The sequence below is a fragment of the Oncorhynchus kisutch genome, linkage group LG12 (assembly GCF_002021735.2).
Source record: "Oncorhynchus kisutch isolate 150728-3 linkage group LG12, Okis_V2, whole genome shotgun sequence".
NCBI classification, from domain to species: domain Eukaryota; kingdom Metazoa; phylum Chordata; class Actinopteri; order Salmoniformes; family Salmonidae; genus Oncorhynchus; species Oncorhynchus kisutch.
Window position 1 is genome coordinate 44355242 of NC_034185.2, and position 17600 is coordinate 44372841.

The window sequence follows — 17600 nt, forward strand, 5'->3', positions numbered from 1 at the left end:
AGGGGGATGAATACTTTTGCACGGCACTGCATGTTCTTTTGAAATACTTCATTTTAGTATGATAGTGTTTTTTAAAGACCTGCCTGAATGAAATAATGAATTTCTCTGTAATGGTCTATACTAAACGGGATTTATTAGACTGCAAAACAAATATTATCTAAGGAGTACATGGCTTGACAGTGGGACAATTGAAATGGGGTAAATGGGGTACACATCTAGTCTCTTGTTCCAAAGTAATGTGAAGTATCACATCATAAAACATAAATTCTTCTGCTGATAAAAAAGAGCATCAAGTGCAGTATCTCAACAGGCATTTTTATTTAAAGAACGAAATAAGCACAAAGAGAAAAGACTGAATCATCATATCTTTTTGTGACTGCACAATGACAGTACAGGCTCATTCACACATAGAGGTTCACAGAGATTTGCCAAATTCCATTTCAGTCCCTATTCAAGTAGCCATAACATAGACCTCGCCGCTCCTACCCTGCCTTTTTCCCATAACTGTTGTTTCTGCCTTTGTGTTACTATGACAATGACAGGGAATGTCTCCCTGGCTCAACACAAGAGCAGGCTGGCAACCATTGCTGTGGTGCCTACATAACAGGGAGGGTAGGGTCTAAAGGCCCAGCCACCACGATGGTGTCGATTGGTGCTATGAGAGCAGGATCGATGACAATGATGTCAGTGGCAACGGTGGCAGGGATGTCGACGGCAGCGGGTATAACAACATCGATAGGTACATCCACGGCTGGGTCTACAGGGGCTGCATCAGCTGGGTCTACTGGGGCGGCGGTATCCACAACTGCTGGTTCCTCAGCTGCGTGGTCCACTGCTGGCTCAGCCTCGGTTTCAGTGGCAGCCTCGTCCTCTCCAACCTCGTCAGAGTTCAGAGGGACGGCAGGGGCAGCAGGGGCAGCCAGGCCAGGATAGGGATAATATCTGCCATAGCCGCCATAGCGGGGCTGAAAGAGGGATAGTGAGCATGAGAAGGGGTTGAACACACGCTCACATCACAATGAACACATTTGTAAGCATTATATTACAGTAATTCGTATCTCTTCTCTTAGAGAGATGGAGAGGAAACCCACTGATGCTTTTTAACAATTTAGCAGATTAATTCAAACTGATTTAAAGGACCATGAGCTCACCACTGGGGCCTCTTCATCTGAGTTCATTGGTGGTGGTGGGTAGAAGAATTTGGGGTCTTGAGCTGGGGCAGCAGGGGCTGCAGCAGGTGCATTCAACTGTTCACACCACAAATGGTTCAGTCCATAAGAGTTTTCAGACAACATTATGGTGTCACTATCAGCTCTAAAACAGGGTATTGAGTCTTGAGTCTCGCAAGGAGTGATAGAAGTGTTAGAAAAGCTACGGATGTTTATGAGAATAGTCTTTCTACAGCATGCATCTACAGTTTTTTAAAGAGTTTCTAAAAGCAACATTTACCATTGGGGGCTGAGCTGGTGCAGCCTTCGGAGGAAAGAAAATAATTAAATTGATTAGATGATCACTGATATGGTTGATATACAGAGCTAATTATTCCATTATCTTCCTTTTATTCCATTGAAAGTTGTTATATGTCTAACATGTTGTGCAAGTTAAATCCGAAACAAAATGGCTGCCCTCTAACCAGTTGTCCGAGGGAACCATACATTCTGTAGAGCTCCATCCATCTCAGGGCCTCGTTGGCATGTGCTGCAACCTGCTGGGAAATACCAGATGTGGAACCAAACATGTCATTAAGGTAGTAGTTAAGGTAATTGAAACCCCTTTCCCATGTCCATGACATGACGTGACATGATGATTGCATGATGTTGTTAAGAGATGTCGAAACTGAAATCCACCTACCTCATCGCTTCCACTATCAGGAGTCTGCAAGGCACAACACAGCATTTTGATAATCATCATCCAGTCAACACACAGACTTATGTCAACATCAAAAGAACACCAGCGTACAATTGAAGCTCAAGCATAAAACGATTCAATCAGAAGGTAAACAACATGGTCTGGGTTTGGAGACTTACTGGAGCAGCCAGGGAGAAGCCCAGCAGGCACATCAATAGCACCACAGATATCATCTTGATCCTTAAACAGAGAAAGAGGATATACGGTCAGGTCCAAAATTATTGGCACCCTTGATAAAAATGAGCAGAAAATACTGTATAAAATGAATACAAATATCGTATGCTCCAAAACCCCAAAAATGGGAAATTATATTCTTTCATACTAATACAATTTCTCAGAGTAGTATTGTTTTATTGTTTTCTCGCAAAAAAGTAGCCCCATAAGTAAGTGGTAATGCCCTCGAAGCCGTTGCAACAAAGTTGAGGGGAAATTAATGATCTGGAAAGATTCTGTATGGAGAAATTGTAAAAAGATCCCTACCAATGTGTTCTCCAATCTCAAAAAGCATTTTAGAAAAAGGCGCCCTCATCCTCACAAGGTGAGGCATTGAAAGGTATTGAAACAAGGGTGCATTTTATTTTGAGAAAAATATTACTTGCTGAACAACATTTATTTTCAGCAGCACTTTCTTAAATATATGCTTAAAAGTATTCAATAATGTAACGTAAGTAGTCTGTGATATAATAATACAGAAAAACAAAAGCTTTCTCCCAAACTGTAAACTGTATACTTTTCTGTATACTGTGAAATGGAAATCTAGAATCTCACCTTTGTCTTGGTATCAGGAGCAAGTGAAGCAGTGGTCTTGATGTGGGAAAGAATGAACTACATAATTTCTCACTCAAAGTCAATTTATACTCTGGAACCACCTGCGACAACCAATCAGGTCTTTGCACCCCGACAAATGTGCATGCCACTGTTGTTTGATGAAATCTCCTTTCTCTTCAAAACTCAAGTAAGACGTGGAGTCTTAATGCCCCTATTATCTTTAATTACACACCGTGCAATTATGCTTACCACACCACACATCCCCCCCTCCCAAGTAAACCCCAAACTTGAAAAGATTCTCAAACTAAAGTAGAGGGCATCAATCGAGTGTATCTCTCATGGTTACATTAATAAAATATCTCTTTTGGGACTTAAAAGTTCTTACAGTCTGTTAGCAATAGGGTAATTATCTCCATAAAGGCATAAGGGGTAGTGCCAAGTCAATCAAACTCAGAACAAAGGCCTTGATAGATATTGGAGCTCAAAAGCGTACATTCCTTTAACATTTTTAATTAACAGTCTGTCAACACACTGACTCGAACACACTGATGGTGCAGAGAGATATTAAACATCAATCCTTCTCTTTTGTCGTTGTTGTGAACACAGTGATATTTTTAACAGGTTTTTCCCTCTTCATTGGTTAGGGCATGTCTGATTCATATCACAGATGCACAAGGGTATTTTGAATGTTGGATGTAAAGGTTAGATTAGCCATGATGGTGGTGTGGACCAAATCAGATAAGAGGAGTTACATCAATGTGTGATAATCAGGTACAGTATTCTAAACATTCCACAATCCATAACATACACACATGCCACTTAAGAATATGCTGAGCTGTGAGACTTCATGGAGATACGATAAGAATCTTGGCAACTTGTTGCTTTCTGCTTTGTCTAGAGCTGAAAAATACTATTGTGCTGAAGGAAGAGGGAGGTTGTGAAAGTGGGTGCCTTGTAGTCAAATTAAGAGGACTGCCACAGCATGTCTATGACTTTGTACCTTACTAAACATAACAGTTCTCTTCCACTTCACTGTATTTTCACACCTGGTCACAATACTCTATTTGTAGTAGGTTTTATTGGTTTCTTGCAGTCATAGACTGAATTGTACACCAATTTACAATCATATCATTAATCATAAATAATTATCAAATAGTAAAATCCTAAAATAGCAAAACACTTATAATATAATACAGCGTTAAAATACGCAATATATATAACAAATACTACAAAGACAAGGTTTGGGGTGGCAGCTTTAGAAAATACATTGTTGAAATTCTTACGTAGACATTTCTAAGGCCCCTGGGCTATAGAGTATGGGGTGTGCATTGATCAGTTTTGTGAAGTATGGAACGGGAGAGTTCTGATATCAATCAATCATTCAAATGTATTTATAAAGCCCTTTTTTACATCAGCCGATGTCACACAGTGCTATACAGAAACCCAACGTAAAACCCCAAACAGCAAGCAATGCAGATGTAGAAGCACGGTGGCTAGGAAAAACTCCCTAGACAGGTAGGAACCTAGGAAGAAACCTAGACGGGAACCAGGCTCTGAGGGGTGGCCAGTCCTCTTCTGCGTGTGCAGGGTTGAGATTATTACAGTACATGGCCAAGATGTTCAAACGTTTATAGATGACCAGCAGGGTCAAATACTAATAATCACAGTAGTTGTAGAGGGTGCAACAGGTAAGCACCTCATGAGTAAATGGCAGTTGACTTTTCACAGTCGAGCATTCAGAGTTAGAGACAGCAGGTGCGGTAGAGAGAGAGAATCAAAAACAGCAGGTCAGGAACAAGGTAGCACATCCAGTGAACAGGTTAGGGTTCCATAGCCGTAGGCAGAACAGTTGAAACTGGAGCAGCAGCACGACCAGGTGGACTGGGCAAGGAGTCATCAGGCCAGGTAGTCCTGTGGCATGGTCCCAGGGCTCAGGTCCTCCTGGAGGGGAGGGAGAGGGAGAGGGAGGGAGAGAGAGAGAATTTAGAGGGAGCATACTTAAGTTCACACAGGTGAAATACTCCAGATATAACAGACTGACTAGCCCCCGACACATAAACTGTTGCAGCATGGCCAACCAGGCAGGATATAACCCCACCCACTTTGCCAAAGCACATCCCCCACACCACTAGATGGATATCTTCAACTACCAACTTACTACCCTGAGACAAGGCCGAGTATAGCCCACGCAGATCTCCCCCATGGCATGAACCCGAGAGAGCGCCAAACCTGGACAGGAAGATCACGTCAGTGACTCAACCTTTCTCAAGTGACGCACCCCTCCTAGGGACGGGATGGAAGAGCACCAGTAAGCCAGTGACTCCGTAATAAGGTTAGAGGCAGAGAATCCCGGTGGAGAGAGGGGAACCAGCCAGGCAGAGAGAGCAAGGGTGGTTCGTCGCTCCAGTGCCTTTCCATTCACCTTCACACCCCTGGGCCAGACTACACTCAATCATAGGAACGACTGAAGAGATGATTCTTCAATAAAGACTTAAAGGTCAAGACCGAGTCTGCGTCTCTCACATGGATAGGCAGACCATTCCATAAAAATTATAGGCAGACCATTCCATAAAAATTATAGGCAGACCATTCCATAAAAATTATAGGCAGACCATTCCATAAAAATGGAGCTCTATAGGACAAAGCCCTTCCTCCAGCTGTTTGCTTGAAATTCTAGAGACAATAAGGAAGCCTGCATCTTGGGACCGTAATTGCGTGTATGGCAGGACCAAATCGGAGAGATAGGTAGGAGCAAGCCAATGTAATGCTTTGTAGGTTAGCAGAAAAATCTTGCAATCAACCCTAGCCTTAACAGGGGGACACCATTGATGCAGAAGGATGGTGCAGGGAGTGGGGTTTTAGAGGTGACATGCATCACTACATATTTCTTCTCCTTGAGGAGCATGTCATTGGAAGCGGTCCAGGTACTGTGCTCGTCCAGTGCTTTTGCATTGATGCTGGTTTCCTGGTTTCAAGAAGATTCATGTCATCAATATATTTCCACACATGTGCAGCATTATTGATGAGGGCAAGGAAAAGGATTGGGCCAAGGATGATCCCATGTGCTACCCCACATGTGAGGGACTCTCATTCAGATAGGGCATCACAATTGCACACCTGTTGTCTCCTATCAGATAAAGTCACAAATCCATGGGGCTATTTCAGGCCTCACCCCCATTGACAGGATCTTTTTATTGACAATAGTGTGGTTAACCCTGTCAAATCAAATCAAACCAAAGTTTATTTGTCACGTGCGCCGAAAAAGGTATTAGGTGAACAATAGGTAGGTAAAGAAATAAAACAACAGTAAAAAGACAGGCTATATACAGTAGCGAGGCTATAAAAGTAGCGAGGCTACATACAGACACTGGTTAGGCAGGCTGATTGATGTAGTATGTACAGTACATGTGGATATGTTTAAACTATGTGACTATGCATATATGATGAACAGAGAGTAGCAATAGCGCAAAAGAGGGGATTGGCAGGTGGTGGGTGGGACACAATGCAGATAGCCCGGTTAGCCAATGTGCGGGAGCACTGGTTGGTTGGCCCAATTGAGTTAGTATGTACATGAATGTATAGTTAAAGTGACTATGCATATATGATAAACATAGAGTAGCAGCAGTGTAAAAAAGAGTGGTTGGGAGGAGGCGCACAATGCAAGTAGGCATTTGATTAAATGCTTTGCTGTCAAATGCTTTGCTGAAATCTGTGGTTATCAATAAGCAGGGCATGGGTGGTTGACTTAGGGCTAGGGTCCTTTTTTCTCAATTTCTGCCTGACTGACATGCCCAAAGTATAATGTCTGTTGCTCAGGCCCTGAAGCCAGGATATGCATATAATTGATACCATTGGAATGAAAACACTTTGAAGTTCGTAGAAATTTTAAAATAGTGTAGGAGCCTATAACACAATAGATATGGTAGGAGAAAATCCAAAGAAAAACCAACCAGAATTTTTTTCTTTTGAGAGCCCATGCTCTTACAATGGAAAGTATAGGAAAATAATGAAATCTGGCTCCCAGTATGCAATTCCTATCGCTTCCACAGGGTGTCTCCACTCTATGTTGAAGTTTTCAGGCTTGTTTCTTCCAAAACGAATGAGAAAGAACAGTTTTAGTACAAGGACACAGTCTTGGAAATTCGTGTTTGGGCGCGCGATTAAGACAAGATGCACCTGCTAATATCGGTTTCCTAATGAACATACTTCTTTCCGTATGAAATATTATAGTTTGATTACATTTTAGGGTGTCTGAGGAGTCAATCGAAACATATTTGACTTGTTGGATTCCTTTCTATGCATATTGAACGAGTGGATTACTCAAATCGATGGCGCCAACTAAACAGACTTTTGGGATATAAAGAAGGGTTTTATCTAACAAAATGACACTACATGTTATAGCTGGGACCCTTTGGATGACAAATCAGAGGACATTTTTTTTTTAAGTAAGTGAATATTTAATCACTATTTGTGAATTTATAAAACCTGTGCCGGTGGAAAAATATTTTAATGTGGGGTGCCATCCTCAAACAATCGCATGGCATGCTTTTGCTGTAATGGCTACTGTAAACCGGACAGTGCAGTTAGATTAATAAGAATTTAAGCTTTCAACTGATATAAGACACTTGTATCTACCTAAATGTTTAATATCCATAATTTTTATGATTTTTTATTTGAATTGCGCGCCCTCCAGCTTCACCGGAAGTTGTTGTCCCATTAGCTTGACGCATAGCCCTAAGATTAAGACTTCCAAACTGTCTGTGGTCAATGTCGTTGAGTATCAGATGTCATTGAGTATCCATTGGAGAGCAAAGCCTTCATCAGTCTTTGCAAACTGGGATGTCAGAGAGATTTGTCTTAGTTGTTTTACATAGGCAGGTCGGGATAGGGATGAACACTACTTCTTTCCAATGCTTACGAACTAGGCTCTCCTTGAAGAGTAGTTGAGAATGTGACATAGGGGAGTACTGATCTCGCAGGCAAAATGTTAAAACAGTTTCTGGGGGTATTAGGTCTGGGCTGGGTGCTTTGCAGACCTTGATTGCTTGGGGACTTTTGTAGATATCCCACCATAATTTGCAAATACATTTATTAAAAATCCTACAATGTGATTTTCTGGATTTTTTTTCTTCATTTTGTCTGTCATAGTCATTGAAGTGTACCTATGATGAAAATTACAGGCCTTTCTCATCTTTTTAAGTTGGAGAACTTGCACAATTGGTGGCTGACAATACTTTTTTGCCCCACTGTAAACACTTTGCAGATAATAAGATGCTATGTATCGCATAACATTTTTATATAAAAGTTGATCGAAGCATATTCTCTGAACGTTATAATTAATCGAAATCAAACCTTTGATTTGTCAATCGTGATGATCACTATAAAACTGTTGTACAAAAATGCAGTTGTATTATGACACAACAGTGGTAGGCCTGATCACCGACAACAACGAGACAGCCTATAGGGAGAAGGTCAGAGATCTGGCCGTGTGGTGCCATGACAACAACCTCTCCCTCAACGTGATCAAGACAAAGAGATGATTGTGGACTACAGGAAAAGGAGGACCGAGCACGCCCCCATTCTCATCGACGGGGCTGTAGTGGAGCAGGTTGAGAGCTTCAAGTTCCTTGGTGTCCACATCACCAACAAACTAACATGTTCCAAGCACACCAAGACAGTTGTGAAAAGGGCACGACTCAACCTATTCCCACTCAGGAGAAATTTGGCATGGGTCCTCAGATCCTCAAAAGGTTCTACAGCAACACCATCAAGAGAATGACTGACTGGCTGCATCACTGCCTGGTTTGGCAACTGCTCAGCCTCCGGCCACAAGGCACTACAGAGGGTAGTGTGTACGGCCCAGTACGTCACTGGGGCCAAGCTTTCTGCCATCCAGGACCTCTATACCAGGCTGTATCAGAGGAAGAACCTAAAAATTGTCAAAGACTCCAGCCACCCTAGTCATAGACTGTTCTCTCTGTTGACGCACTGCAAGTGGTACCGGAGCGCCAAGTCTAGGTCCGAGAGGCTTCTAAACAGCTTCTACCCCTAAGCCTCAAAACTCCTGAACATCTAATCAAATAGCAGTTTATTTACATTACCCCCCCCCCCCCCCCCCACCTCTTCTACGCCGCTGCTACTCTCTGTTATTATCTATGCATTGTCACTTTAATAACTCTAACTACATGTACATATTACCTCAATTACCTTGACTAACCGGTACCCCCTGTATGTAGTCTTGCTATTGTTATTTTACTGCTGCCCTTTAACTACGTTTTACTTTTATTTCTTATTCTTATTTTTTTAACTGCATTGTTTGTTAGGGGCTTGTAAGTAAGCATTTTACTGTAAGGTCTACATGCATGTGACTAATAAAATTGGATTTGATTTGATTAGACTCAATTTCCCCACAGAGAAGAGAGAGAACCCTAGCGAGGCATGTCTCTCTTTAAGTTAGTTACCTTGACGCTGTTCTTCCTTGGGTTTCAGAAAATCCCTCTAGGAGCCCAGCAGAAGCCTGGAATGTTAAGTTGTTTTATTCAGAAATCTTATTCAGTTAATTAAGGAAAATGTTTAATAAAGATGTCATTGAGACACATTTTATCATTTTCAGCCAACAGCACTTACCATCGTCTAGTAAGTAGCCAGGCAGTGCCAGCCAACAAAAAAAACCTTTAAGTAGTGAATGTTGAATGCTACATACTGCAATAGTTTAAACCTACAGTGGGAAAATGGACGTTTAGAATGTGGTCTCAGCTGCGGAAAACACCAGCCTCTGTTATGTTTACTCTATCTACATACTGTATGAGCAATTCTACACACATTAACAAAGTCTCATTAGATATAATGGAATGTAAAGATTGATGTGTTCCTGTTCTGTCCCACAGCTTTTCCCACCTTAAGGCTTCATCAAGCGTGACATCCCTCAGGGTCCCGGTAAAGCTAGTCTCAAGGTGGTGAGTAAACACTGAACTCTGACCCTTCTCGGAACATACTGTGTCAACCATTGACTTCTCCATGAGTAGGTTTTCCTCAGAAGGGATGGAAATAGAGATGAGATAGAGGCTTTCCTAAACATTACCTTCTGTCTTGTCCTCCAGTTCTACCCATTCAGTTTTGAACAGGCAGCCCCTGCCGCAAGTCCGATAAGATACCATGTGATAAAAATGGTAAAACTAGGCTTATCTGTTTTTTTGGTACATAGAGGGCAGAATTGTAGAACCTGTAGACACACTGGACATGCTGTTTCTTTAACTGCTTGAGCATTCAATGAATTATGTCTGATTTTTATCAGTTTGTGATAGTATCGAGTTAGTATGTAGGGAGTTTTTACCATTCAATGTGAACTCTGATAGGCTGAACAGTTGGTGGCCTGCCTGAAAGAAAGTTTTAAGTGATTGTAGTATAGTGGGTGCTGTAAACAATCCAAGACTGTAGGCAACGACTTGTGAGGTGAACAGCCATAAAGGAGTTCAAAAGATGGTGCCTGTCTCTCCTTCTATTTTGAGGATTGGAGTGTGTTCTCACAATATACCTGTTCTTACTTGTAAGCCCCTGGAGGGGAGGATGAGGAGAAGGATGACTAGACCAGAAAGACAATAATTATTTGTCTGCTGAGGTAAAGGGAAGGGAAATCTTAACGCTACAGCATACAAGGACATTCTAGACGAATCTGGAATCAACTTTGTGACAACAGTTTGTGGAAGGCCCTTTCCTGTTTCAGCATGACAATCTCCTTGTGCAGAAAGCGAGGTCCAGAAGAGCAGGTGTCCACATACTCTTGGTCATGTAGTGGATTTGTTGGTAATGTTTCTCTTATTTGTTTATTTTGTACGATCATCTGATTGAACATGGCTGGTAGGACCCAGAAGACCTTCTTATAGTTTGCTTTTCTTACTCTACAATACACCATACATTTATGTTGATTTGGAGGACTATGCAGTGAAAAGTATTTTGGAGTGACATTCTTTGCTTATTCTACAGTCAAATATTATTCTACAGTCAAAAAAGGCTATTATAAAGCTTACCCCCACGAAATAAAAATGCTGGGAAATAGAATTTATTCCCTGTGATATGACTGTTCAAATTCAAAACTTTATTATATATTTTAGACTTTTATGGCCATGAAGAATTACAGTTACTGGTAAACTCCTTTTGCAGTAAAGTAAGAGGGAACTATAAACAAATGGACATTGATTGTTATTATCAACAGATATCCATCGATCGATACTGTTCAACTGAAATGAACATGAATAAAATGAACTGTTTAATCAAATAACTTATTCTCCTCTTTAAATTCACACAATGACATTTAACAGGGAAACAACTCAATAATTGCTTGTAAACATACTTTAATTGCCTTTACTAAAATACATGGCTTAAATTAAATGTAGCAAAGAAAAGATTGTAAGGAAGATAATGTCCACCCATACTCTCTATTGCCTACTCTAATATCAATGATGCATGCTTATTATACTAATTACAATAGCCTTCACTAGAAACTTCAAGGGGAAAAACTCTAAAGGACAGTAGATTAACACTCTACATTGATACTCATAACCATACTACTGTAAATACCCCAATTAATATCAATAGGCCATATTGAAGCAGCAAATCATCTGGTCTTCTCTGGGTCAGCAGACTTTGTACTTCCTTCAAGCTGGTAACTAAAAGAACAGCAGGAATAATGTAATGAACAAAATATATTGTGTCTTCATTTTGTTGTCAAAGGACTTTACAGCATAATTAAGACTTACATTCAGTTTCCATTCTATGGTTGCACATGAGGTACCTGTGAACAAAGAAAAATGTCACTGTCATTCTTGGATTCCCCCTAAGCTATAGATGACATCTTGTAAAAGAGCAGGTATAAAAAATATGAATCACTTAAACAATATGTTCAGGAAAGGAGTCGTATTTCAGTCAAAAGTTCACTGTTAGTGTTGTATTTCTTAAACCACAGATGACATATAGTAAAAGAGTATGTGAAAAGAAGGTAAATCATTTCCAAATGATGTTCAGTAAAGAAGTTGTACATATAGTTATGATAGATAGAGTTCTAGCTTTCCAACCTGGCCTGTCTGCATTGGCTGCTCCTGCTCAGCTGGCTGCAAAGGATCCTGGGAATGAGGAAGTTGAGAGTTGTATGGTGGGAATGGGATCTGCAGAAAAAAGAGCACCTGTTTTCTTGGACACCAAAGCAGGGGTTCCCAAACGTTTTGTGTCTGGGACACCTTTTGTGATAACAAATTCATGAGGGACCCCCTCATAACATCAGAACACAACTCTTACTTTAGAGTTCAATAAAAATAGCATACCATCAGTTTTATTATGACTTCTGTAGTGCATGGCCGGACTAATCAAGTCTCAGGACCCTGGAAATAACATTTAAAAAACCCCATTTTGCATGTTGCAGTTGTAAAGTTAATTTCCTGCAATTCTGAAAATGTTGCCTTGGGGCAGAAATAACATTTAGCAGTTTTAAAGCTTAAATTATAGTGAATTATGTTCAAAACAAACATTTGGGGGAATACAATAAGAATTTAGTCTAATATTTTTATAATTGATCACTACTGTGGATACCAATATCCCTGTGAGCCTCCCAGGCCCATATTGTGCATATAAGGCCCAAGAACATAAATTGTAGTGTAATAATATTACATTGCATTGTATTGCACCCTCTAAACTCTTTCCATTGAGAACTTGTCCAAAATGTGTTTAATCCGTTTTGGCGAGCAATATTCATTAAAAAAAATAAACTAAATAAAAATCTGATATATTTTTAGATTTGGCAGCGGACCCCCTGCAATACCCCACTTTGCCCCCTGTTCAAAACCATCTGTCGTCAAGGAAACGCGTACATCTTTGCACCCATTACAATAACTACAGGTCAAGAAAGGGATGTCCTACATTGGGTCTTTGCTGTGGCACAGTTTGTGGTTGGTATTCATTTTGGAACAGCTGTGAAAGATAAAACAAAAATATTGCAAAAATAAAGCAATTAAATACATACGTTCCAAAATCATTCCAAAAATTCATAAAACGTTTTATGACAGTTTCTTGATTGATAAATCTTTGTACTCACGTTTGGAATCTGTGGCATCTGAGGGATATTTGGCATCATCTAAAACAAAAACAAATAACTCAAACTTCCTTTAAAGACAGAATTGCTGAAATAAGATACAAATGTTTACACCAAATGAAACATATTATTTATATTTAACTTTATTTGCCAGAGTATGTGTATATCTTTATTGTATATGATGGTGTAATTACAATGTGCACATGCTAAAAGACAGGAAGGAGGTGGGTAGATAACTATGTGTCATTGTAGCAAAGTATTTATAAACTAAAAATCAGATCTCTTAAACTTTTCATTCATTTTTGTTATTTTATCAATAGGACATAATTGATTATGGCCAAATATGCCTGGCATATTCCCACGTTTAAGGAGTTTTTCATTTTGATTGGGCTATTTTGGCTAGAAACCTTTAGAACTACCTTTAGAAAAATCAAAAAGCAACTCTGTATCTCTGCCCAGTCTAGCAAGAGTGACCAAAAGGAGGTGTTCAGCATCCCCAGTGGCTCTGAAAGTGTGGCGAGGATATTCTCCGCTACTGTCCTGCTCCCCACACACAGTCGCATGAGCCTGAAGCCACAGACTGGCCAAACTTGTGTTTCAAAAAATAAATTCTAAAAATGAATTCAGTATTTTTTTGTAATTAATTCTAACTTAAATCACAGCCTATATGCACAATTTATAGACTTTATTGATTTAATACAATGAAATATTGTTTAAATGCTGAGTGCTTTATGTCCCTAGCCGACTACTGTGTTGCACACTTCACAATGTATTTCTTTGTTGGCTAGAGTCTGGAAATAATTGAAAAAATATAGCCAAAATCCTTTATTTTTGTCCTTCTTAGACTCCCTGTCTGGCTCCTGACCTATGCTGTTTAACCTATATGGGATCGGTGTCTTCCCCCAGCGGGACGGTTCATTTAACGTAGGCTAATGTGATTATTATGAGGTTGTAATTAACAAAAACAATTCACAGGACATATTTTATATGGGCAGAAAGCTTAAATTCTTGTTAATCTAACTATATTGACCAATGTAAAGTACTGTAGCTATTACAGTGACAGAATACCATGCTATTGTTTGAGGAGAGTGCACAATTCTGAACTTGAAAATGTATTAATTAACCAATTAGGCACATTTAGGCAATCTTGATACAACATTTTGAACAGTTCATTAAATCAGTCTAAAACTTTGGCGATGCACTGCTGCCATCTAAATCTAAATTGGGCCTGCAATACATTATGGTATTATCTTTTACTAGATCTAATGTGTTATATTCTCCTACATTAATTTCACATTTCCACAAACTTCAAAGGGTTTCCTTTCAAATGGTATTGAGAAAATGCATATACTTGCTTCAGGTCCTGAGCTACAGGCAGACAGATTGTCATTTTAGGCGAAAAGAAAAGGGTCAGATTCTTTAAAATGACATGTAGCCTGCTTGAAATGATGTGCACGTCTTACATTCACCTTTTCATGTTTATTCAAATACTATTCATTAAAATCGTATGGTTAAGTTTCAATACTTCAAAACCAAATGGCAGGTCCAGGAAGTCACAAAAATAGATGGGTGTTGGTTCAATTGTTATTTTAATGATTAGAGTGAATTTGGAGTATAATATTTTCCCCCCTGTGAGTGCAGAGCGGTTTTCTAGCAGAGAGAGCGCTCCATGAGCCATGAGCTGGATTTCAAACCACTCAATTCTGCTCACCTACTCTGATCCAGGTCCCACTGAGACAAAATTACTGGTTGTAAAACAAGTAAATTATATCAGGATTTACCTTTTGCTGCACAAAGTCATAGGGGTAGTACTTTAATATGGGGGGAAAAGAAACAGAGAAACAATCATTAAACTACTGCAGTATATAGATAAAATACATTCAATGTGATCTGTGCTTGAGTAGGATATTAAATGGATGGGTTCTCTTACAAAACACATACAGTATAACAACCCTCATTTCCTGCTGTGCAATTTGGAATGTACCATGCCTTAACTTTAGCCACTTAAAGTCACGAGTCACCTGAACTTAAATAGTGCCTATCAAATTTCATATAGCTGTAATTGAAGAGAGAGATTTATTCACATACTACAACACCTATAATTCTGAGGAGGGATAAGTAACTCAACTTGAGACAACACTTACAATTTCTACACTCTTTCTTCCTGGGGCCTTAGGTAGGGAGTATTTGATGAAGGCTTGAGAGGGATAGGACTGCTGAAAGAAAAGAAAGGGAAAAGTTAAACGGTGGAGGATGGTTGATATATTTTTTGGTTGATATATTAAAGAAGGTGAAGTAGTAGTATTTATAGTATTTACTGGTCCATTGATCTGGCCACCAGTAGACCATCCAGGGAATCTCTGTGGAAACACCTGTAATATAAAGTAAAACAAACAAAACAGTTACACATTACAAATAAATAAAATGACTCTACTATTTAATTAAGACAAAACTCCAGTGTAACTGCTAAAGTTCAAGATGATTACTCATCACAGTCTGAATTAAATAGGCAAGTGATAAGTCAAGAGAAAGTAAATCATGAAGTAAGTAATACACTTAAGTAATTGCTAAGTAGGTCATTAAGGCACTAAAGAGACAAGTCTTTGATCATATAATTTTCGAGAGGTCTAATAGAGGTCTCATAGTGAAGATGATGTAAGAGCATACTATTTCCATGCTGACAGGGCCGTTGAGTCCAGGCTGAGGGTAAGGATAGCCTGCTGGGTAGAGGCCTTCATTCACCTGGAGATTAAACACTTTGGTCAAAGGTCAAACAAACAAAAGTGTCCTCATAAATTAATTTCAGTACTTAATCTTCTCATGTTATGTATTGTTTCATACTATGTTGAACCACACCTAAGAAAGAAGGTGACCAACAGAATGCAGTAGAATATTACAATATGCATTTGTTCTTACTTGTGTGGGTGGTCCTGATTGCCTTGGATCCCCATAGTGGGGCAAGTAATTGAAGAAAGGTTGACGCTGTGAACATTGAACAAATACTAAATAATCACAATTTTCACAAAGCCATAGTCAATTTAAAGAAATGACAGACTGTTGACAGACACTCAGTGGAAAATGAGCGTGAATAATGTGCTCTGAACTCTTAACACCCAACTAAGTTCTTTTAAGTCCAGATTCTGGAAATAGATCATGATACATTTGGAAAGTGAAGACGTCATAGAATATCAAAAGGAAAATTAACTAATAGGCTAAGGGAATTGTTTTGCCTCACGTCAAGACGATTAGCTAGATTAGCTAGTCAAGACGATTAGCTAGCCAGTTCAAAGTGTTAACAGGTAGTTAACAATTGCTTATAAACTAGCTACCGTAGCGATGCCATGACAATAACCTGTCTCCAAAAATGAAGACTGTCTCCTGTTGTGTTTACATTTTTTCCATTGTAACGCACCCTTGCGTATTCACTTTCTATGCATATTCAAATTCCTACTCTTGAGAAATACAGGAGTAAAGTTTTCCTTGCCCATTTTTTCAAACTTACTGGAGCAGCAGATATTGAGCTGGCCAAACAAAGGCACATAATGGTGATCTTCATTTTCAAAGGAGAACCTTGCACATGAAAGAGAGGTATAATGTTAAGTTAACACCCTCCAGTGTCAAAAAGTAGTCATCTCTATTACATTAGACACATTTTAACACTGACCACCAGTGTTGAATGACTGCAACAATAACCAGTGTTGGTCTGTTTTAATTTTTAACATATTGCTTACAGGAATTCTGTGAAAGTCTTAAAAGCATAACACTTATAAAAGTCTAACAATAACTCTGTGTAGTGTGGGACACTATAGAGACACTTTGATTGTTAAACTTAACTCTATTAAAGATATTAACACTTGCAATGTTGTTGTGAGAATCCTTAGGCACTCAAAGTATTCTGTAAATTCAAAAGAATAAAGAATCCCATACCATTACGTTGTACAACATCCAGATAAAATGCATTTTAAATAGACAAGTTCTAGCCACATTACCTTTGGTGATACCAGTATAGATGAGGAATATGGAGGGTCATACAGTGCAGAGATCTGTCTCTGCTTTTAAACCGTGTCAGTTGAGATTTCAGCCAACCAACATTGACCTGCTGTGACACTACATAGCGAATGAGAATGTGGCTGTCTAGTCGTGAGCTTTGGTAAATGACAGTGGTCAGATATAGTATAGTAATCATAATAGCAGAGCATGGACAATTACACGGTCTGCAATAGTGCACACTTCAGCACATTTACTTGAAAGCACATCATATCTTATCGCAAACAGAGAATATTATTTGGTACGTTTGAATTCAATCCAAATGCTGTCAGTGAATTTGATGTATCCAATTATATTGTATGATTATATTGCTATATCCAATGATATTGTATGATGATATTGCTTTATCCAATGATATTGCATGATATTGTATAGTCTTTAAGTGTAATCTGCTTTGTTGCGGTAATCTTTGACCTTCTTTCAAAGCGTCAACTGTAGTGTTTTAATACTTTGAGTGTGTATGTAACAAGCTTTTTCATTTCCCTGTGTGAAATTATAGTAAACAAACCATATTCAACAACAATTCATTAAAAATGATCTTAAACAATGACACAATGCAACATCAAGTGTACTGTAAGCTGGTAAAGTTTATTACCAATCCAATTGATAACACCGTGGTGTTCGTGGGAGTCTCATCTTTGTATAGAGTGGTCATAATAGTTTTTAGGCCAAACCTTGTCTCATGGTTTGACAAACACTGCTCTTTGCTCTGTCACCTTTCACATCAGATGCAGAAGTGCGACACCGGTGGATGTAGTGGATTGAGACACATCCTAATCTGATATCTCTAGCTTAA

The 17600-nt window shown here is 39.3% G+C and overlaps 2 protein-coding genes across 2 annotated transcripts; both read right to left on the reverse strand.

Annotated features, from left to right (window-relative positions):
* Positions 1-294: 294 nt before the first annotated feature.
* Positions 295-2782, reverse strand: enam (enamelin). Its single transcript, XM_020496022.2, has 7 exons — positions 2677-2782; positions 2028-2088; positions 1852-1875; positions 1634-1705; positions 1450-1473; positions 1152-1247; positions 295-965 (listed from the first exon to the last, which is right to left on the reverse strand). Exons 2-7 carry the CDS (start codon positions 2079-2081, stop codon positions 597-599), a joined length of 639 nt encoding a protein of 212 aa, XP_020351611.1. The 5' UTR covers positions 2082-2088; positions 2677-2782; the 3' UTR covers positions 295-596.
* An 8097-nt stretch (positions 2783-10879) lies between these two features.
* Positions 10880-16857, reverse strand: LOC109901312 (gamma-gliadin-like). The gene is made up of 12 exons (XM_031836654.1): positions 16747-16857; positions 16260-16327; positions 15674-15739; positions 15425-15499; positions 15076-15129; positions 14902-14973; positions 14539-14568; positions 12761-12799; positions 12586-12636; positions 11748-11837; positions 11433-11467; positions 10880-11342 (listed from the first exon to the last, which is right to left on the reverse strand). Exons 2-11 carry the CDS (start codon positions 16311-16313, stop codon positions 11447-11449), a joined length of 552 nt encoding a protein of 183 aa, XP_031692514.1. The 5' UTR covers positions 16314-16327; positions 16747-16857; the 3' UTR covers positions 10880-11342; positions 11433-11446.
* Between the last annotated feature and the right edge of the window lie 743 nt (positions 16858-17600).